This window comes from Cataglyphis hispanica, chromosome 4, assembly GCF_021464435.1.
Source record: "Cataglyphis hispanica isolate Lineage 1 chromosome 4, ULB_Chis1_1.0, whole genome shotgun sequence".
NCBI classification, from domain to species: Eukaryota; Metazoa; Arthropoda; class Insecta; order Hymenoptera; family Formicidae; genus Cataglyphis; species Cataglyphis hispanica.
The window spans coordinates 7,276,395-7,298,554 of NC_065957.1; the positions used below are offsets into that span (position 1 = coordinate 7,276,395).

Consider the following 22,160-nt stretch of genomic DNA (forward strand, 5'->3'; position numbering starts at 1 on the left):
AAATTCCGTAACGAGAATATTTAAAAAATTTTTTTGTGCAATTACGTAAAGTTTTTTTACTGTATGCGTATCCTAATGCTTTTAATTTATATTAAAGAAAAATATAAAGCCATTTAAATTTTACATATTAGATTTACAAATGAAAAAGAATTACATAGTTTTGGTTAAGATAATATTGTTTAACTTGCATAACATTTCCATTTTTTATCTGTAAAAATTAAAATAAAGAATATATACTGCCTATTCAATATTTTGTTAAAATATTCAATATATATTTGTATAAATAAATATTCCATGAGAATTCTCCAGGTAGAAAAAAATTTCGAATAAATCTGAACAATAACTTTCTTTGGGACATATTTTTTCGTGAATTATTTTTTTGATAAATGAAATACTTGGAAATAGAAAAAAGTTTTTTTTTATTTTAGATATCGATATGCGCGAATATTTATTATATATGATAGTGATAAATTTCTTTTAAATGTTCAGCACACGATAAGAGATAAAACTATTTCACAATTTCAGCACAAATGCGCTTCATTCATTTTATGTAATAATCATGCAATTAAATAATTGAGCGATGAAGCATTCTCACGCGAAGATTCCTTATTAAAGTATACATATTTAGATAAAAGAGATCTTTCTTCTTTTAACGCCACTTACTGATATATTGCTGACAATGAGATAAAGTAAAATTTAATAATTTTAATCTATTCAATATCTTTTATTCATTAGAACACTAATTTAGGAATAATATACTTTTTCTTTTATATTTGTTCTACATGTTGCAAAATAATTTTTACATTTTTATTAGCTTTGCATAGACTTGTAAACGAAACAAGTCCGAACTTAATTATGTTTATACAACGTTTCTTTACTTTTTATAATGTTTATATAACGTTTCTTTACTTTTTATAATGTTTATATAACTTTTTTTTTTGTTTCTGCACTCGTTCCTGACGTTTTACATTATATCAACATAATTAGGGACGGAATTGTTTATAACATGTAGAACAAAGCTGCCAAAGAATCAACAAATTCCAGGCATATTTGAAAGCGTGAAAAATTCTATTAAAAGACTTTAATACTCTTATATCAAGGCACAAAGAAGTCATTTTGAATATTTTATTTAAAATTAGCAAAGTGACAAAAGACAAAAATGTGTGTAACTTATGAACAAAGCAATTTTGGATATATGTTTATATAATTTCTTTTATGATTTTGATCCCTGAAGTGCATCAAGCATATTAAGAAACACGCTGTATAATAATGAAGTTTTTCGGATTTTTCATTACTATATTATATTAAAACAATGTATTCATTAATGTAATAATTATTATTGTACATTCAAGTTTTATGACTAATAAAAAACTTTTAGTCATTAAAATAGTCGGCATTAAAATTAAAAAAAAAATGTATTAATATTCCATCAAAACATAAAAAGCAAATGGAAGTGCTAGTTATGTTATGCAAGTGCTACATAGCATATTAATCTGCTTTTTATGTTACTCTAATAAATTTTATGAGATATTTATCGCACTTATTCTTCTTCCGTTTTTTTTATTTTTTATTATGTTTTGATTTCGGCACTTTCAATTAAATTTTAACAAACGTATTTAACAACTTTACATCAATCTTTCTTATATATGTTCGCAAAATCGTACGAATGCATAATCATTATTTTTAATATCTGTCTTTGCAGACTTTGTGACTTTGTGATAAAACGTTTACTTATATTTTATTTATATGTTTTTAAATTTAATGTTAAATGATTTTATGGCACAGACTTGCTTTTTTGTTTTTCAAAGAGTTATTACATAAATTATGACTTTGCATCTTATATGTCCATATATTTGCGTAATTTTTAATACAAAGTGTTTCATAAATTGCAATCTCAATTTTAATTACAATTTTCTTGCAATTAAAATGTAAATTAAAATATAAATTTTTTACTCTCTAAATTCATAACTCCTTCCTAAAATTTTCCTTGATTGATATTTCAATTGATAATTAATATGAAGGTAATAATTTTTAAAAGTTAATAAAAATATATATTTTATTATATTTATCAAGGAATAGTATGATGATATGATAAGAGCATTGTAATTAAACATTGTTTATCAATTCATATTTATATATTATTCATATTTATATATTATTCATATTTATATATTATTTAATTCCATTTACAGTCGCAATTCAAAAGAACTATTTACTTTAATTTGCTGTATCTGATTTCCTTCAAAGTTTTTTTACGTTATGTTAATCCGTAAGCAAAATTGAAAAAAATTGTTCTTTCGTATAAATATTCTATCTAGATCGCACAAATCTATTCTATAAACATTCTTAAATATTTTTAAGTGAATATTTGATTATTCTAATAAAGTGAAAAAAAAAATCTCTGAATCGATATAGAAATTCAACAACTTAAAGATGAGATCATTCTAAATACAATGTTCTAAGATTTATAAAATATTCTGCAAAGATTCTGTAAAAATATCCTCGCAAAATAGAATATATTTAACGCTAAATAGAATAGTCAAAACCTTTACATTCTTAACCACTGTTTCTGAATTCATTATTTAAATTTAAAGAATTCATTATTATAATTATTTCAGAATATCAATCCCTATTTGCATCTCTGAAACTTAAGTTGCGAAAAGTGATTCATTTGTTGCATTTTTATGTGTAATTAGTTATTTAAAAAACCTAATCTATGTGTATATCAGCTGATACTTTGATGTTACGAGAAATAATGAATTCAGAAACAGTGGTCAAGAATGTAAAGGTTTTGAATCTTTAAATTCTTACGCATGCTTATCTTTGAAAAAATTTGCTTTTAACATGTGGAATGGAACTTAAACTTTTAGGTAATATTCATAATGAAAAAAAATTTTTAATGTTGCAAATAAATCGTTCTCGGATCTATATTTGCCAAGTTTTCCATTTTCGATGAGCATCAAATTTATTTAAAAATCTGACTAAAATCTAATCTAATCTAATCTAATCTAATCTTTTTATATTACCGATTACATTATTTTAGCGACATTAAAAGAATTATTGCTACATCAGAGAATATATAATTTGCATAATGTAAAATCGCTCGTTGCAACGAACCAAAGACGGCGCGGTATCGATCTTTTCTTGTTCGCATGTTTCGCATGTTTCGAATGGGCCACGCCACACTACACCACACCACGCCACTCCACGCCATGCCGCGCCATGCCGGTAACGTTATCATCCCCCCGATAACGCCGCTGATCTTACGTAAAATAAAAACAGAAGATACAACATGTGACAAACCACGCATGTATCTCATGCAACGAAATTCTCCGTCACAATATCGCGAGATGTCAAGTACTGTCAGGTCAGCCCGGATTATGATCCTGTCCGAAGATTCGACGATGCAAGGGCGAGGATGTCGTATGTCGTCGCGCGCGGGTGCCGTCGTCTGATGGACGCGCATGCGCCACGCAGGCCATCTTCCTATTGGTTGCCACCACATGGTCTGATGTCAGACCACGGGGACGGTCCAATTCAATAATAAGATGCTGGTGTGGGCCTAAATGCGTGCCAGTCTTGTGTTTGATCGCACGACGATTTGGTTGCCGCACCAGGGAGCGAGAGTAATTCGCGCCTGTCTGTGAGTGCGACTCACACATCAAACGAGATCACGCGAGGAAGCGACAACCAACGGTGATTCGAAAGATCCGACAGGCGACACGACAAGAGTATACGTCTAAATAAGGTGTTCCAGTTCCCATCCGCTTCCGCGACTTCGTTTCTTTAGGATTATACGTATATACAGGAAAAACGTGAATCAGGTGAGTCAAGCAATCGATATCGGAGTGACGCGGATATAATCGCTTTTCGAAGAAATTACCGGCGTGGAGCATATCGCAGTTTTACGGGAAAGCTTTCAATTAATTACAAAAAACGTCTGATTACGTTGACAAGAGTTAAGGAACAAAACAATTGCTCGTGTATTGTGTATTTTATTTATTTCAATTTATAATTATATCGAATGAAAAATGTATATTTTATGAAATACATTTCTAGTATCACAATACACGAATGGATAAAATAAGCGCGATTTATAAAATTGCTTTATTTCTTAAAAAGGATAAATAGATTTAGATAATCATCTGTTCTTCATAAAATATTTTTTTTCGAAGAATTTACAAGAGACGAGATGCATATATCGTAATTTCGCGTACGTATCACGAAATATTTATTATATATCGCGAATTGTTCCACATAGAAAAAGTATCAGATTAACGAGCAAATTTTTATAATCATTTATTCCTCAAAATATTTTTTGAAAAAAATTCCGAAAAGTATATTCAAATTTTATATAAAATTTGTAAATGTTTCTAGAACGTAAAAATTCTTATAGAGACTCCTTCAAAGAAATCCTCAAAGTTTTGCCTCGACTTCTAAAGTCAACATTGACTTCATAAGTCAAACATTACATGAACAAATACTAACAAATCAATTTCACGATAAGATGAGAGTTTATACAAGTGTAGATTGAAAGATTTAAAAGATTAATAAGATTATACAATATAGATTACGTATACAAACCGATTCTTTTAAAAGCGATATCGGAATACACAGAATGTTCTAAAAAGAAATTATCGAGTTTTATACATTTCAATATTATAACAGACGCGAATTTATAATTATAATTAGTATAATATCTTAAATAATCAACACATATATGTATGTATATAAATATGTATATAATAGAATATCATTACAAATTATCTAAAGATGTTTCCAATTCTTGCTTTTCTTCTATTTTAAAGCTAAATATTATCAAGATTGATGATGTTTTTTTCGTGTTTCTATTATTACATCATATACAGTTCTTAGATGTATGTCAAACTGATATCAGCAATATTTCATTTATGATTTATTCTTATATATTTATTCATAATTATATGAGAAGTATTAAGATAATATAGATAAATTATTAATATAAATTATATACATATTAAATTACAAATTTTGCGTTCAAAGTTGACAGAAAAAATTTAAAAGTTTAATTGATTTTTAGCTATGCAAATTATATATTCAATTTTTAAATTGCATTATTAACAAAATTATATACATATTTATACTTTATTACGTACATACATACATATTTATGTTAATTACATATATTTCTCAAAAGAATCATGATATTTATGCGGTAGTATGTTTTTCTATTTCAATTTTTAAAAAATTGTAACAACTTGAAACTTGGGAAAAATTAAAAAGAAAAAATTAAAAACTTTATTTATTTGTTTCAAGAACATATTTTAAAGATAAATTTTTCCCATATGTTCTTTTCTGTTCATCTACAGATTTGTTATTTAATTTGTAGGATTCGCTTAACAAAATCTTAGATGTTATTAATTGTTAATTACTTTTCACAAGATTTTAATAATTGGTTTAGAAAACGTTTGTATATACAATGAATTCTTAAATTAAAAAATATTCTGTTCAGAGCACAGTTAACTTAAAAAATTAAATGAATAGTGATAAGTTTTGTTATTTGTTCGCAATCTTGAAGTAATCGCGAAATTATGAAATTGTTTTTACCACAAAAGTCATTTGTGATATACTTGTATATACGTATATATATATATATATATATATATATATACACACACACACACACACACACACACACACACACACACACACACACACACACATATATCTCAATTATGTATATATATTTATGTATATATTTATGTATATATAATTATGTATATATATATATATATATATATATATATATATATATATATATAATTGAGACTAACTCCATATTAATTGAGAAATTTATATGCGGAAGAAAGTACGCGTTCATCTTGTAAACATCATATTCTTGGCAAGCAATTTAACTTTATTTAATGTACGAAATTGCGTGTAATTTTTTTAAATGATGTACATGTTATATTTCGAAGTTGCAATTATTGGTATGCCTCGATTATCAATTGCAATTGAACGTAAATTCGTGCTCGCGAATGCGTGCAAATAGTACTTATTATGGAATTAGATAATCCCGGTCGCCTGTTTCTAATGACATGTTTTAATGAGGCTTAATTAATTGAACAATTATACGATATATTAAGCTTGTATTGTCAATCGCAAATACAAGTGATAGACTGATGTGATACAAGTAGATAATGAATGATACAATAGAAGATACAATAGATAATGAATGGAAATCGCAATGACTCTGCTAGACTACTCTTGCATGCGTGATTGGTTTTTTTATCTTTATTTCGCGATATTTGTTTTATTCATTGCCATTGTTTGCAACTCTAATGCTTATTTATAGAAAAAATACTCTATAATATAATAAATAATATAATGCAAAGGTTTGAATGTTCATCAAGACAACATCAAGACAACATTTAATACATTCAATATTTTTGTAACAATTTCTTATTATTTGGAAATAATTAATTTAATAATTTGGCCATTTCCGATAATTTATATTCCTAAAACGCTGTTGTTTCTCATAAAATGAGGCTTCATTTTATAAGTATCTATACCTGGTATCGGAAGCGGAACATTTATGGTGTACGTATGCACAAGAGAAACTATACATTGTACGGCGATTAACGCATTGTCAAGTGCAAGACAAAAGTGCGACAAGGATTCGACCTTCTTTATATATTACTCTGCCGTAACGTCTAATGTTCTTGACATTACACACAAGTGCAAGTACATTATCAGACACTATGCTTATCTGATCTTAACCTTGATTTGATCTATGCTTGAATGCAATTTGTCGAAAATTGAATTTATATTATACATATGTAAAAAAAAAATTAGAGAAATCACGAAATATTGTTGCAGGTTTGCCAGCTGATTGTGACAATTCATTTACGAATTTTCAGATATTAAATTAAAAATATAGATTTTATATTAATCCGAAAAATAATAATAAATTATTGATGTCTCTTGATTTTTTTTTTTTTGTTGAGTTAATAACACATAAATCCATATTCTGCTTGACGAAATTATTTCTCTAGTGCCTATATAATATGGGATGTTACGGCAAAAAGATGAAAGAGAAAAACATAAAAACTGTTGCTGAAAGAAATCCGGAAGAGGTGGAGATTGCGGAATGTAAAACGACAGATTGCATTGTATTTACTTGTAACGGCTTCAGGCACGAGGCACGAGATGGTCTCGTGTCATGTCACATGTGGCACATGAGGCAGACATTATGTCACCACATATATCATACATTTTATATTTTCAAGATCGCGCATTATTCACCCACGTGTACAGTATATGTACAATGAAACCACGATAAAAAAACCGTTTCGAAATGCAGCTGGAAAAATTATTTCTCTCTCTCTCTCTCTCTCTCTCCCTCTCCCTCTCTCCCTCTCTCTCTCTCTCTCTCTCTCTGCAATTATTCTGCAAAATTATCTTGTGTTGCTCTCTTTGAACGTATAATTAGCGAATGCGCGATGTATGGCATAAGTCGCGCAAGAATTATCAATTCGTGGTTACGCGATGCAAAATGACTTAATGGTCCGACCTTTCGACTTAAACTTTCATGACGTAACGCGATCGACTATGAATTTTTTTCTGCCATAAAGTAAAAAAAATTTAATGTTTTCTTCTAAAATTAATTTCATTAATAGAATCATGCTTCGATCGAGCTACGTTTGATGCGCATCAAAACTGGTACGCGCAATAATTTTTGTCAAATATATTTTTGAGATAATACACGAACCTGGGATCGATATAATATCGTATTGAACGAGCGATTTTACGTGCGATTTTAGTGGCATGTGTCGAAAATAAGGATGATGTTAAATATGCCAAATACGAAATAAGAGTAACAGCTATAAAAACAGATTATCAAACGGGTTGGTTAAATATCGAGGAATTTTTTTTGCGAATTATGCATATACGTGTCATTTTCTTGACTGCGGAAATTACGTCGTGCCGATAATACATATTCTCTCGATCATGTGATCAATGTGACGAATTTCGTGATCATCGTTAACATTTTATCGCGTATCACGATTTTTCACAAATAGCACGTTTGACATGAACGTACGACTGAATACATCTCAATATTTGTCCATTTATTCTCAATGTAAAAAAGTATTGAGATAAGATTGTCGAAAAATGAATATATCTTACGAAATATTTTATATCTTAATTTTCTGATGTATATAACATAAAATTATATATTCATGTATATACAAAATATCTATATAAAATATGTCAATATAAAATATATTCTTATTATTTAATAATTTTTTATCTTTTACATACATATATACATACGTACATGCAAAAATATCTCATAAATAATATTGCAATATGGATAAGGCACAAAATTTATATATAATTAAATAATCTGTAAATTATATTTTTTATAAAAAACTGTAATTGATCAAAAACAACTTTTTATACCGAAATATTATATTTATTCAAGATGTACAAATCGAGTGTAAAAAATGCTATTTGCATTATCATAATAACAATTTATGTTAATTAGTTTTGTCCTGATAGCAACTGAAATGTTTAGGATTTAAATTTTAATGGAATATAAAAAATGCTTAGAAATTTTTAGAATAAAGATAAAGAAAATTGCTAATTTGAGGACATGCGGGCAATTATTCGTTAATATTACTTTTCGAGAAAAAGAGAGAGAGAGAGAAAGAAATGGAGAGGAAAAGAAAAAACAATATCCGCGCGCGTGAACAATCATTGCAAAATTGGTTTATCTAAGTGAAACTGCTCAATTGAGATCACTCAATTAATTATGTTATCTGTCAATTGAAGGTAATTGATCCAGACCGAACGCATACAAAGAGACCGCTGAACGAAAAAGCAGTGTGAGCTCAGATTTCGATGTGCTACAAACGCACTCTCTGTTTATTCGTGAGAATGGGATTTCGATCATCAGCATGATATAAAGTTTTTCGTGTCTCTAAACTCATCGAGATCACATCGATTTCAGGATCTTTTTTATCCCGATAAATCGATCGGAATTATCAAAAATCTCCGTTTATTTTCTAAAATCTGTGTGTGTATGTATGTGTTGAAAAAAGAAAAAAATATTTTTATCAAAGATAATATTTTTATATGCATTTTTAAAAAACGTAGATGACATTGAGAAAAGTTTCTGTTCTTTAAATATTATATGTACTTTGTTCTATCTTCGTACCTCATCACGCAATTCTCGAAGAGACAAAAAGCAAAGAGACTTCAATCGGTTTTATTGGTTTTATTTTAATTTGCAGATAGTGAGTTTAAGGACGTAAAACATAAAAGAAGATCCTACTTATAGGACGAACCTTTCGGCAAGATGCCTGCACAGTTTGAAAGTATCAATAGCCCGCGGGAGCCCGTGGTCACAAATGGAGTACCGTATTCCATCGACAGTGACATCGTCATTACGGGCATTTCAGGTAATTTATCATTACGAGCAGCAATTTATCAGTACGATTGACCGGATCGTTATCGGAGCGTAACGCGTCGATGACATTATTCCAGGTCGTTTACCTGAATCGTCGAACATCGAGGAGTTCAAGGAGAATCTCTTGAAAGGAATGGATATGGTTACCGATGATGAGCGTCGTTGGTCGGCGGGCCTCTATGGATTACCGCGAAGATCCGCCAAGATAAAAGATCTCACTTTATTCGATGCCTCCTTCTTCGGAGTACATTCCAAGCAGGCGCATGTAATGGACCCGCAGCTTCGCATGCTGTTAGAAGTCACGCATGAGGCGATAGTTGATGCTGGCATTAACCCCTCGACCGTGAGAGGATCCCGCACTGGTGTGTTTGTCGGCGTCTCGTCCTCCGAATCGGACGACTTTTGGACAAGAAATCCGGATCTCGTTAATGGTTTGTATATTTTGAAAGTTGGCTTCGAATCTGAAGAAAATTGAACAAAATAAAAAAAATGTCATTAGAATTTTTAAAAACTTATAAAAGAATAGAGACACATAAAGTAATTTACTAAAGGTAAACCGAGAAACTTGCATTTTGTTTGTAGGATACGGATTGGTTGGGTGTTGCAGAGCGATGTTCGCCAACAGAATCTCTTTCGCGTTTGATTTCACTGGGCCTAGTTACGCTGTGGATACAGCTTGTTCCTCGGCTATGTTTGCCATGCATCAAGCAATCGCTGCGATGCGCGCCGGCGAGTGCGATGCTGCGATCGTCGGTGGGCTGAATCTGATGCTGAAACCAGAAGCCGCGCTTCAGTTTCATAAACTAAATATGTTGTCGCAGGAAGGCAAGTGCAGAGTATTTGATGCCACGGGCAATGGGTATGTGAGAGCCGAAGCAGTGGCGGCGATATACTTACAAAAAGCAAAGGATGCGCGCAGAGTATACGCCACAGTGCTTCACACGAAAATAAACACCGACGGCTATAAATCCCAGGGTGTTACATATCCGAACGGTGCAATGCAGAATAAATTGATGCGCGAAGTGTACAGTGAGGCGAGGATTAATCCTGCGGACGTAGTTTACGTAGAGGCTCACGGTACCGGTACTAAAGTGGGTGATCCGGAAGAGATCAATTCCATCGATAAGTTGTTTTGCAAAGATAGGAAAACTCCACTGCTAATTGGCTCAGTCAAGAGTAACATGGGACACGCAGAGCCTGCCAGTGGACTCTGTTCACTCGCCAAAGTACTAATCGCGATGGAAGCAGGCATGATTCCAGCCAATTTACATTTTGACACACCGAATCCAGATATTCCTGCCTTAAAGGAGGGACGCATCCGAGTAGTTGACAAGACTCTGCCGTGGAACGGTGGAATCGTAGGCGTCAATTCATTTGGTTTTGGTGGCGCGAATGCGCATATTGTTCTTCGTAGTAATCCAAAACCGAAATTATCCCCAGTTCCGGACACTATCGAACAGCTGCCCAAACTGGTTACCGTGTCAGGTCGTACAGAAGAGGCTGTGCATACATTGCTGGAAAAAGCGAAAGAGCATCGAAAAGACGATGAGTTTGTTTCGTTGTTACACGTCATTCATAAGAACAATATACCGGGTCACAAGATTCGCGGTTACGAGATTCTGAGTATCGATGGTACACGCGAAATAACTGAAGTAACGAGTGAGGAAAGACGTCCTATCTGGTTTGTATTTTCTGGTATGGGCTCGCAGTGGGCGGGCATGGGTCGTGAACTGCTTGGCATCGAGACTTTTCAACGTAGTTTGCGACGATGCGCGGACGCGTTGAAACCTCACGGCATCGATCTCATGAATATTATTATGAATGCTACAGAGGACACATTCGACAACATGGTAGATTCCTTCGTGTCGATCGCGGCCATGCAAGTCGCTCTCGTCGACATGCTTACATTGCTAGGCATATATCCGGATGGTATAGTCGGACACTCCACCGGGGAACTGGGTTGCGCCTATGCCGATGGTGCGTTTACACCAGAGCAAACTATTTTAGCAGCTTATAGCAGAGGCAAGGCAATTATAGACTCCAACCTGCAACTGGGCTCTATGGCCGCGGTCGGTTTGAGCTGGGAGGAAGCTAAAAAGATGTGTCCACCTGATGTCTCTCCGGCTTGTCATAATTCTGCAAACTCAGTCACCATTTCCGGACCCCCCGAGCCTCTTAAGAAATTCGTAGAGGAGTTGAAGAGTAAGGATATCTTTGCTAAGATGGTCAAGAGCTGCGGTGTCGCATTTCATAGCAAATACATCGCCCAGGCTGGGCCCAAACTGCGCGCCTCTCTCGACAAGATCATACCGAACCCGAAGCAGAGATCGGCCAAATGGATCTCGAGCTCCATACCCGAGGCCGCGTGGGGCAGCCCGCTCGCACAGCTCAGCTCGTCTGCGTATCACGTCAACAATTTATTATCGCCCGTCCTCTTCCAGGAAGCGATCGCGCATATTCCAGCGAACGCGATAACGATCGAGATCGCACCACATTGCTTGCTGCAGGCAATTTTGCGCAGATCGCTGCCACCGACGGTGATCAATATTGGTCTCCACAAACGGAACCACTCGAACAACTTAGCTTTCCTATTGTCCAGCATAGGTAAACTGTATATGGCCGGTGTACAACCCGACATTTCAAAGCTATATCCGCCAGTGAGCTTTCCCGTCGGTCGTGGGACACCAATGATTGGGCCCCTGGTTAAATGGGATCATTCCGCTACATGGGATGTGGCTTTCTTCAATCAAAAGTCAAGTCAATCGGGTGAATGCGTCGTACAAGTAGATCTATCAAAAGAGCTAGACGCTTATCTAGCAGGACATCAGATAGACGGACGAGTCCTTTTTCCAGCTACCGGTTACCTTCTGCTTGTGTGGAAGACTTTAGCGAAACTACGCAACACCGACTTCGAATTATTACCAGTCGTATTTGAAAATGTGCGCTTTCAGCGCGCCACTATTATGCCGAAAGAAGGAACGGTGAAATTCTCGATAACCATTTTCGAGGGAGCGGGTGATTTTGAGATCTGCGAGGCCGGCACGGTTGCCGTCAGTGGAAAAATTCGCGCATCTGAAGCTATCGAGCGAGATCAGGTGAACTTACCACCACCATCAACTCCGCCCGCTGACAACAACATTTTACCGTTGAATACCAAGGATATTTACAAGGAGCTAAGGTTGCGCGGATATGAATATAGCGGTATCTTCCAGGGGATCAAGACCTGCGATAACTACGCTATTACTGGCGAGCTTCATTGGTTTGACAAATGGGTCTCGTATTTAGATACTATGCTACAGTTTAGCATATTGTCCAATAGCCACAAACTGCTATATTTACCATCGCGTCTTCAATATGCCGCAATCGACCCAATTCTTCACAAACAATTGATAGACAAGCTATCATTGGACAGCGGATTGCCGGTGTACCATTATAAGAATGTCAATATTGTCAAATCAGGTGGTGTCGAATTCAGAGGATTAAAAGCTTCCTTGGCTCCTCGACGACAACAAACTCAGGCTCATCCTAAACACGAACGATATACTTTTATACCCTATGAAAATTCGCATAACTTGGTGGAGGATCCAGCAAGGGGTAAAATGCACGCGCTAAATATGCTGTTGCATATCGTGTACGAGAACACAGCAGCGTTAAAACATAAAATCATAGAAATCGCGGGTGAACGAGTCGCGGAGGCTCTCTTGATACCGTTTCTGCTCGATTTTCTCGATGGTGAACCGCACTTGCAAATCACTGTAAGTATATCACAGCATTTTAATAAGAATCATACTTATAACTTTACTAAATTTCAACAAAGACTTTTGATGAAATCTGAAACCGAAAAGCTTATTGTCAATTGCCGCTGGTATATTTCTTCTAACGGAAGCTTGAAGCTAATAGGCATTGAAAATAAACAGAGCTCTCAATATATTCTTGGAGTGCGAATTTGTAATATACGAGAATTTTCATAATGTAATTTTAAATTACTTGTTTGTGTGCGCAATTTTAATGCGTATGTGAGATACAGGGCGATACATTACGAATTATATATTAATATTGATAATTGTGGGGTTTCTTATCTATATTTGCCTCTCTAAGACTTCTCAATGCAAATTATTGCGACATTTTTTTATATATTCATTAATATCGCACAGAGTATTGAATCATCGCAATCATTATATTTGTTTTGCAAAAAATTATGTTTCATCGTTTCAGCTCGATTTACAAGTGGCAGCTGTTTCTCCTAGCAATTATACAACAGTTTGTAGCCAAATGAATGTTGACGTCGTGGCGAGGGATGTGAATGATTCACCTCCCGCTCAGGACATGCATCTCGTAATAGCGGCCGACGTTATATCCAATCAATCTTATGGTGTTCTTAAAAATCTAGCAGCTGCTTTGAAACTCAATGGTTTTATTCTTCTGGAGGAGAGCGCTGCTCAAGTGAATTTTAAAACCGCGCTGAAGCAAACAGATCTAGTATTGATCGCGAAACAGACCGATTCCATAGGAAAAACTTATTTGTTGCTAAAAAAGATTGAGAAAAAGGAAGAGCCGACTGTAATACAGATCACGGAGAAGACTTTCTCGTGGTTGGAGACTGTGAAAGCGGCACTGAAGAAATCTGAAAGCGAGGGTCAACAAGTGCTCCTTGTATCCCAAGGCGAACCATTACTCGGTAAGATGTTTTAGGAAAAAGCAATTTTTAAACAATTTTTTTGATTGTATTATGCAAATCAGCAAAATGTAACCGGCACTTTTCTATTTGCAGGCCTAATCGGATTCATGACTTGTATACGAAAGGAGACGGGTGGTGCAAACGTACGTTATGTGTTCATCCAGGACAAGAACGCTCCCAAGTTCAGTTTATCCGCGCAATTCTATATTGAACAGTTAAATAAGGGACTGGTGGCCAACGTACTGAAGGGAGGCCAGTGGGGCAGGTATTTCCACTTGCAGTTGGATCAACAGAGCAATGTATCTTCCCTGCAGGTGGAGCACGCCTACGTGAACTCGCTGGTGCGAGGAGATTTAAGCAGTTTGAGATGGATCGAAGGCCCATTAAGTTATTACCGGCCCGATAACTCTTCAAATACGCTCTGCAGCGTGTACTACGCTCCGTTGAATTTCAGGTAAGTTTCGACATTATCTTTAATTGCTGGTTTAGAGACGAGGGTGACAGCCAGATGAATAAAATATGTTACATGTTAGAGATATTATGCTGGCGAGCGGAAAACTACCACCGGACGCCTTGCCAGGAAAAATGGCTACAGAGGATTGTATATTGGGATTGGAATTTTCTGGAAGAGACGCGGGTGGACGTCGCGTGATGGGTATGGTCGAAGCTAGGGGACTGGCAACCACCGTAGTGGCAGATCTTGGTTTCCTTTGGGAGGTACCCGAAAAATGGACGTTGGAACAGGCGGCAACGATACCTGTCGCCTATGCAACCAGTTATTACGCTCTGTTCGTACGAGGTCAACTAAAAGCGGGTGAAAGTGTGTTAATTCACGCTGGTACAGGCGGCGTCGGCCAAGCTGCGATCGCCATCTCTCTGCACGCAGGTTGCACAGTCTTCACTACCGTTGGCACACCGGAAAAAAGGGAATATCTCAAGAAAACCTTTCCCCAATTGACCGACAGACACATCGGCAATTCTCGGGATACGAGCTTCGAACAGCTGATACTCACCGAGACACAAGGACGCGGAGTCGATGTGGTACTGAACTCGCTGGCGGAAGAGAAGTTGCATGCCGGCATACGGTGCCTCGCATTGAATGGTCGTTTTCTCGAGATTGGCAAATATGATCTATCGAATGACAGCCGCGTTGGAATGTCCATGTTCTTGAAAAACACGGCCTTCCATGGTATACTGTTGGATGTGTTGTTTGGAGAAGATTTTGCAGAGAAAAAGGAGGTGGTAAAGCTCCTTTCAGAAGGAATCAAAAACGGCGCAGTGCGTCCATTACCCTCGACCGTATTTTCGGAGCAGCAGCTCGAGCAAGGATTTAGGTTCATGGCGACTGGCAAACATATTGGCAAGGTATTATTGAAGATTCGAGATGAAGAACCGAAGAAACTTGTTTTGCCGTTGCCAAAGATAGTGGCTGCCATACCACGTACTTACATGAATCCGGAGAAATCGTACATATTGGTCGGTGGTCTCGGTGGTTTCGGTCTAGAGTTGGCCAACTGGATGATTTCACGTGGCGCCAAATTTATTGTTCTCGTGTCACGTTCGGGCATACGCACCGGTTATCAGGCATTGTGCGTGCGACGCTGGCGTGAGAATGGCGTGAAGATCCTCGTCTCCACGGCGGATGTTACGACTTTATCGGGTGCTGAACGCCTCATCCAAGAAAGCAGTCGATTAGCTCCAGTGGGTGGCATATTCAATCTTGCAGCTGTATTGCGCGACGCTTTGATCGAGAATCTGACAGAGGCCGATTTTAAGACGGTAATCCTGCCGAAAGTCGAAGGTACAAGGAATTTGGATGCGGTATCGAGAAAATCTTGTCCATCGCTGGATTACTTCGTCGTGTTCTCATCTATATCGTGTGGTCGCGGCAATATGGGCCAAACTAATTACGGTTTTGCGAATTCGGCCATGGAAAGAATGATGGAACAGAGGCAGGCCAATGGTTTACCTGGTCTCGCCATTCAATGGGGTGCCGTTGGAGATGTTGGTTTAATCATGGGTAATATATGCAAAATGTTTTCTTAAAGAGATCCGTGTCTTAATCAAATAGTTTTTTATTCCTGGGTCTATGATTTTCCGAGTCTTTTCTATAAATCATTTTTTTATTTTATTTTAAAAAGCATTTATATTTTATCAACATAGCGACATGATTTCCTGAAAAAGACAATAACTATAAAATTGAAAATTAAATAAGTATACACATGCGTATTATTGTTATAGAGTCATACTTTACATTATACATTTTACAATCTTACTTACACAATATTGTTATTCTTGTAGATATGGGAGGTAACGACCTTGAGATTGGCGGTACCAAGCCACAACATATAATAAGCTGCCTAGCGACTATGGACATATTTCTACAACAACCACATCCGGTACTATCTTCCGCAGTACTGGCCGAAAAATACAAATCCACGAATAACGATAAGCAAGTTCTCCTTATCGAAGCCATTGCCAATATCTTAGGTATTAAAGACGCTAATTCAGTTAATGGCAGCAATAATCTGGCCGACTTGGGTATGGATTCACTGATGGGCACGGAGATAAAGCAGACCCTTGAGAGGAATTACGACATCGTGTTGTCGCCGCAAGAGATCCGCACCTTAACGTTCGCCAAACTACAAGAATTATCTTTGTCAAGCGACGAAACAAATAAGAAGCCATCTACAACTACAAACACGATCGCGAATTCGGACGAAAATGCTGCCAGCAATGCGCTGATGATGCAATGGCCAAGCAATGAAATGCTGCCTAAAGAAGCTCTCATCCGAATGAAGACAAAGAGCGCGAACGGACCACCATTATTTATCGTTCACTCGATCGAGGGTTTCACGAAATCATTAGAGTACATAGCTAGTGAGCTCGAAAGACCACTTTGGGGACTGCAAAGCGTTGAATATGCGCCACATGATACAATACCGCAATTGGCCGAATTCTATATAAACAACATCAGGAAAGTTCAAGAAAAGGGACCGTATCACCTGGCGGGATACTCGTTTGGAAGTTGCGTCGCTATCGAAATGACTTTGCAGTTGGAATCCGCTGGAGAGGAAGTCACCCTGCATCTAATCGACGGTTCGCAGGATTTTGTGCGAAAACAATGCGAAATGATTGGCAAAATAGATTTAACAAATTGCGTTATCTCCGATGGCTGTATGAAAGCGTTGGCGTATTTCATCATTCAAATTAACAAGAATGTCAATTATTTTCAAGTAAGTATTATCACGCCCCTATGTCTCTATCTTTTTGTATATCTAAATAAAGTATATTCTTGATTATTTTGAGATTAATGTGATGCAAAGGAAATTGTACGCGAATAATCAAGAAATACGAACATTCAAAAGCAAAAACTGCATCTCATTAAAGCACAAATAAAAATCAGTGATTATTATATAATTTAGCTACAATATGCATAATATATACAATGAGCAAATGTTTATTGTTTATAAATAATTCATGATCTTTGTTTGCCTTTGAAGAATTCGATAACAAAAATTAAATGAATGTTTTTTTTTTTTCATTTTTATTAGTTATTAGCAATTTACAATGACATAAATGATCCATGAGTGCAAGCTCAAATAATCCAGAATAGTAATCGGGATATTTATGTTTTAATCTACATATGTTTCTCATTCTAGGCATACAAATTTTTGAAACAAAGCAAATCAGATGAGGAGATGTTTGATAAAATGTTAGAAATAATAGGCGACATTCCGTATGCACAAGAAGATGTAAAGATTGCTGGATATCTTCTGTTTAAAAAATTGTTAGCCGCTTCACTTTATTGTCCCGATAAAAAAATTAAAGGACCAGTAACACTGATTAAGGCTACAGAGAACTTTGTACCCATACAAAAAGATCACAATTTATCACAGGTAAGAGATTTTTTTTCCATCTCTTTCATTAAATATATATGTAATATTGTTAATATCATTTTTTTCTCCTCTTTTAACATTATGAATTTATTATGATTTTGAATTCAAATAAACTTTTTTTGTTTCAATACAGTTTTTATCGAATACTGTTTTTCTTTGCATCATTTTTTTGCTTTTGTAATTATCTGAAAAATAGAATATTGGCAATGTTAGCACAAATATTTACAATATTGTCACATCCAATTAAAAATTCAAATAAAAATTGAATAGATAGATAAAACAGTTGATTTTATATGTACGTTTGATAGACATTTTTTTATCAGCTAAATAATATTCTCTCAATCTCCTCATATGCGAAAACAACAATTTGCAAATTATGAACTCAAAGATGTATACATACATTGCTTTTTCTCTTCTAGATTTGCATGCAGCCCGTGAGAATAGAAGAGGTGAATGGTAATCATAGAACAATACTGTTGGGAGAAAGTGCAAAAAAGATCGCAAGTTTTTTGCAAGCGTAATTTGCAGAACGCGAGAGAACGTGTGTTAAGAAGATGAAGCGTATAAAGTAAAACTAGAATCCATGTAAAAATTTTATTACGCCCAAGACAATGTTTCATGGTATAGCGCGATGTCGTTAGAACTTAATTTTCACAAGAAACATTGTAGATATATTTTATCAGATAATCATATGATCGTTAATTCTTTGCACTATGTTGCTGCAATGTAACAGAAAGATTTCGCGTTGTATAAAGTGACTTTACATAGGAATCTTTTACATATATACCTTTTATAATATGCTCTCCAATATTACAAGTCAGAAAATTCTTTGCATTCGCAAGCAAGCAAAACATACAAAACTGACATACAACAAGAAATGCATGAGATAAGATGACACAGCTTTTTAAAATGGTATATCAGTACTTCCTTTATTATTAATTAATTAATAAATTTAATACAATTTATTTAATTAAATATAATTATTTTAAATTAAATACAATAAGTTTTCTTATATAATTTTAAGTATATGGGATCAGTAACTTGTTTTAAGACTGTATAAGCTTTTTCGTGATATTTCCAAAGTGGATACGAATTGAATGCGTGCGTATCTATTTATTTAAATTATATTAAGTTTAATTTCTTTCCATTTAGTAATTAATGATACTTTGATTTTTAGCGAGTTGATCTCGTTATTTCTAGCATTTAATGGAGTCTTTGCAGTGCTTCTTCTCACCACACATATATACACACACATATACACACACACATATACACATCATCACAATATCGTGATGAAATTGTAAATAACAACGACAAGATATCAAAGCATTGCTTAATGCAGTTCTTAATTATTGGCTCTTCAACTTTTCGCATTATATTATTAAAATATAATTAGCGATAAAGAGAGAAATATTCCAAGATTAACTGCACAATATGTAATTTATTTTGTGTTTCATTCCATTAACAATTAAAAGTTTGGCATAAAAAAATTTATACTGTGTATTTTTATTAATTTAACAGATTTAGCATATTGTATATCATATCTTGAAAATGTACACACTTACTAGTCGTAAGTATATATTATACGTACAAGTTAATAATGCAAATTTATATGCAATATGTTTATGTTCCCAACTCTCTGATTATTTAGACAAATAAATTTTCGAAACTAAACTTATATAAGCAATATTTTTTTCTTTAATACTATTACTATTACTACTCGATTTTGTGAAGCTAACAAAATTTATAAAAAGAAAAAAATCAGTGACTTATATAATTTTTTTTAGTCATTTTTTTTTATATAAATTACTAGATGGCATTTTTTCCTCATGCTCAGCATGTTCTTTGTTGCCCGGCTTTTAGACGTTGTAGCACAATAATATATAGCCTATGTTATTAAGGAAGATCCAAGTTATCCACTATTGAAAGACTTTTTCAAATCGATTCTGTAGTTTCTGAAATTATTCCGAACAATGGAACAAACAAACTATACTTTTTTATAATATAGTATGATATGATTTAATGAATAATGGAATCTTATATACTTGATGACTGAAAGAGCAATATAGTTAATATAAATAATGTTAGTTAGACATTTTAATTTAATGCATCAGTAAAATGTGAGTCTGATATTGCGGCATTTTTATCACACGTGAAAGAGACTGTTAAAGCATAACGGGTACCAGATTTTACTTTTTCAACTAGATGTAAATTTTCACTTCCTGAAGTAAAAATCGAGACTCTGCCTGTGAAAATATTGTTAAATTATTTCATCTTCTTAAATTATTTCATTCATGTATATAGAATAGACTTATTTAATCGCATGTAAGTCTTACCTTTTCTTGGTTCTATAGTTGTATTGACATTATTTTTGTCAATGAATATAAACCTACCACCTTCAAAATTTTTCTCATAATCATTTAAATATAGCAGTGATGTATAATGAAACGATTCATATGTCTCCTAGAATTTTAATTTTAATTTAGTTTTGGCTTCTTCAATTGCTTCTTAAATATCACGAAACATGCTTGACAAAATATACAAAGTAGAAAGAAAAAAAAAAAATAAAATAAAATAAAATAACATTTTTTTGTATTTCTATAATATATTTCTATATTAAGAGTTTTATGTTTTGAACCAAACCTTATCAACATGTGGGTGCCAATATTCGTCATGTATAGTTCTCGCAGGTTTATTAGTTATTCGTGAAAAAAACGTAGGTTTGGTTAAATAAATTTTATTTATATCTACCCCAAAATTGTGTGCTACTGCATGTTGTATTTTCGTTTTTACTACCCTATAAATTAAATGTAATATTTTATTATTTTAAATATTGATATCTGTAATTCTTTACTTAAACATCAGATATATATAAAATAATGTTTGAATATATAGATTTATGTATGTAGCAATTCTGTTTATTAAATCTTAAAAATTAGATTTGGAAATAGTTGTTTAATTATATATATCTAAGCAAACTTAAACAATTAATTTTCGTGTCATTAACTTTTAATATTAATTTTAAAATGCAAAAATTATTTTTCTTTTTACATGTAATTCTTACAACATTCACATAGAATTAAAAGTCATACCTATAAATTGCTAAATCCATATTATTAAATAACTTCTTTGCTGCTGATTGTTTATAGATATTGATAAAGCCCTGCCCCTTGCTGAGAGCGCCAGAATGAAGATCCAAAATACTTGCGCCGCCATCAGATCCGGCCAAATCTAATCCGTCTTTTGCTAACTTCAGTAAAACATCTACCTCTGTTGTCGAGACAAGTTTATCGGTAACAACTCTGCCACATTTTTCTGGTACACAGCCAGGGTATTTTTCTAATTCTTCTTTATAATCCACAGAGCACTCAACATTCTGTGCACGACTTACCAGTACATCTTTCTGCTTTGCTAAAGATACTTCCTTGGCCTGTCTGCTATTATACCAAACTATTAATAATACTCCCAGTATTAGAATGCATCTGGACCATACTCTTTGATATGGAAAAGATACAACAGGTCCATATTTCCTATCAAATTGAAAGCAGAGATTGTATATACTTTTAATTTATTGTTATAAAATAATTATTAAACAATTACTTAATGACAGCATGCATAATTTTAGAGGCACTACTCTTTTTTATTTGAATATTATATTGAATATTATGAATATCCGATTATTATTTACAAATACTTTTGCTGGGATCTGTATATATAATGAACCTCTGTATCTTCTAAATATTTACGATACAATAAGATTTATACATATACCTACAGTTCAGCAGGTTTGGTCGGCTTTTCCACAATCTTGCTTTCTTCTTTAGAAATTAAATTTTCCTTCTGTATGCTTTTTTTCTTCGTTTTCTTTATTTCTTGCGTCATCGTTGTTTATCTCTTAATCTTATGTTTAACCTAATCTTTCACACATGTCAAACGTATGTGTGAGCAAGTGACAGGTAACAGATAAGAATTTCTTCTCTATACGCCAGTTGGTTTGACACTTTTGACAGATAAGAATGGTTCTAAAATCATGATGTATGAATATATAGATACGATACGTTCGAATCAAAAATATCCAATGAAGCAAATAATGGCTTCTACACATCGTGCGTTATTCCCTAGCATAAATTGT

The 22,160-nt window shown here is 34.1% G+C and overlaps 2 protein-coding genes across 4 annotated transcripts; one reads left to right on the plus strand and one right to left on the minus strand.

Annotated features, from left to right (window-relative positions):
- The first annotated feature begins 3,548 nt into the window (after positions 1 to 3,548).
- LOC126849132 (fatty acid synthase) lies at positions 3,549 to 19,702 on the plus strand. The gene is made up of 10 exons (XM_050590712.1): positions 3,549 to 3,824; positions 9,276 to 9,443; positions 9,529 to 9,882; positions 10,034 to 13,206; positions 13,667 to 14,129; positions 14,223 to 14,583; positions 14,663 to 16,149; positions 16,431 to 17,365; positions 17,792 to 18,028; positions 18,448 to 19,702. Exons 2-10 carry the CDS (start codon positions 9,341 to 9,343, stop codon positions 18,547 to 18,549), a joined length of 7,215 nt encoding a protein of 2,404 aa, XP_050446669.1. The 5' UTR covers positions 3,549 to 3,824; positions 9,276 to 9,340; the 3' UTR covers positions 18,550 to 19,702.
- LOC126849222 (2-oxoglutarate and iron-dependent oxygenase domain-containing protein 3-like) lies at positions 18,035 to 22,057 on the minus strand. 3 transcript variants are annotated; one of them, XM_050590879.1, is made up of 6 exons: positions 21,804 to 22,057; positions 21,121 to 21,558; positions 20,672 to 20,825; positions 20,365 to 20,491; positions 20,222 to 20,274; positions 18,035 to 18,213 (listed from the first exon to the last, which is right to left on the minus strand). In XM_050590879.1, the coding sequence occupies exons 1-6, from the start codon at positions 21,908 to 21,910 to the stop codon at positions 18,190 to 18,192; spliced, it is 903 nt and encodes a 300-aa protein (XP_050446836.1). In that variant the 5' UTR covers positions 21,911 to 22,057; the 3' UTR covers positions 18,035 to 18,189. The 3 variants fall into 3 exon arrangements, with proteins under 3 accessions (XP_050446836.1, XP_050446835.1, XP_050446833.1); XM_050590878.1 differs by lacking the exon at positions 18,035 to 18,213 and adding an exon at positions 18,532 to 19,983; XM_050590876.1 differs by lacking the exon at positions 18,035 to 18,213 and having other exon boundaries at positions 18,532 to 20,274; positions 21,804 to 22,056.
- Positions 22,058 to 22,160: the final 103 nt, after the last annotated feature.

Excerpts from the sequence above, each read along its gene's own strand:
- LOC126849222 (XM_050590876.1), bottom strand. The coding sequence starts at position 21,910 with ATGACGCAAGAAATAAAGAAAACGAAGAAAAAAAGCATACAGAAGGAA. Across the intron at positions 20,826-21,120 it reads ATGGATTTAGCAATTTATAG|GGTAGTAAAAACGAAAATAC; the intron begins GTATGACTTTTA and ends TTTAATTTATAG. Across the intron at positions 20,275-20,364 it reads AACTATAGAACCAAGAAAAG|GCAGAGTCTCGATTTTTACT; the intron begins GTAAGACTTACA and ends ATATTTTCACAG.
- LOC126849132 (XM_050590712.1), top strand. The coding sequence starts at position 9,341 with ATGCCTGCACAGTTTGAAAGTATCAATAGCCCGCGGGAGCCCGTGGTC. Across the intron at positions 9,444-9,528 it reads CGTCATTACGGGCATTTCAG|GTCGTTTACCTGAATCGTCG; the intron begins GTAATTTATCAT and ends ACATTATTCCAG. Across the intron at positions 14,130-14,222 it reads CCAAGGCGAACCATTACTCG|GCCTAATCGGATTCATGACT; the intron begins GTAAGATGTTTT and ends TTCTATTTGCAG.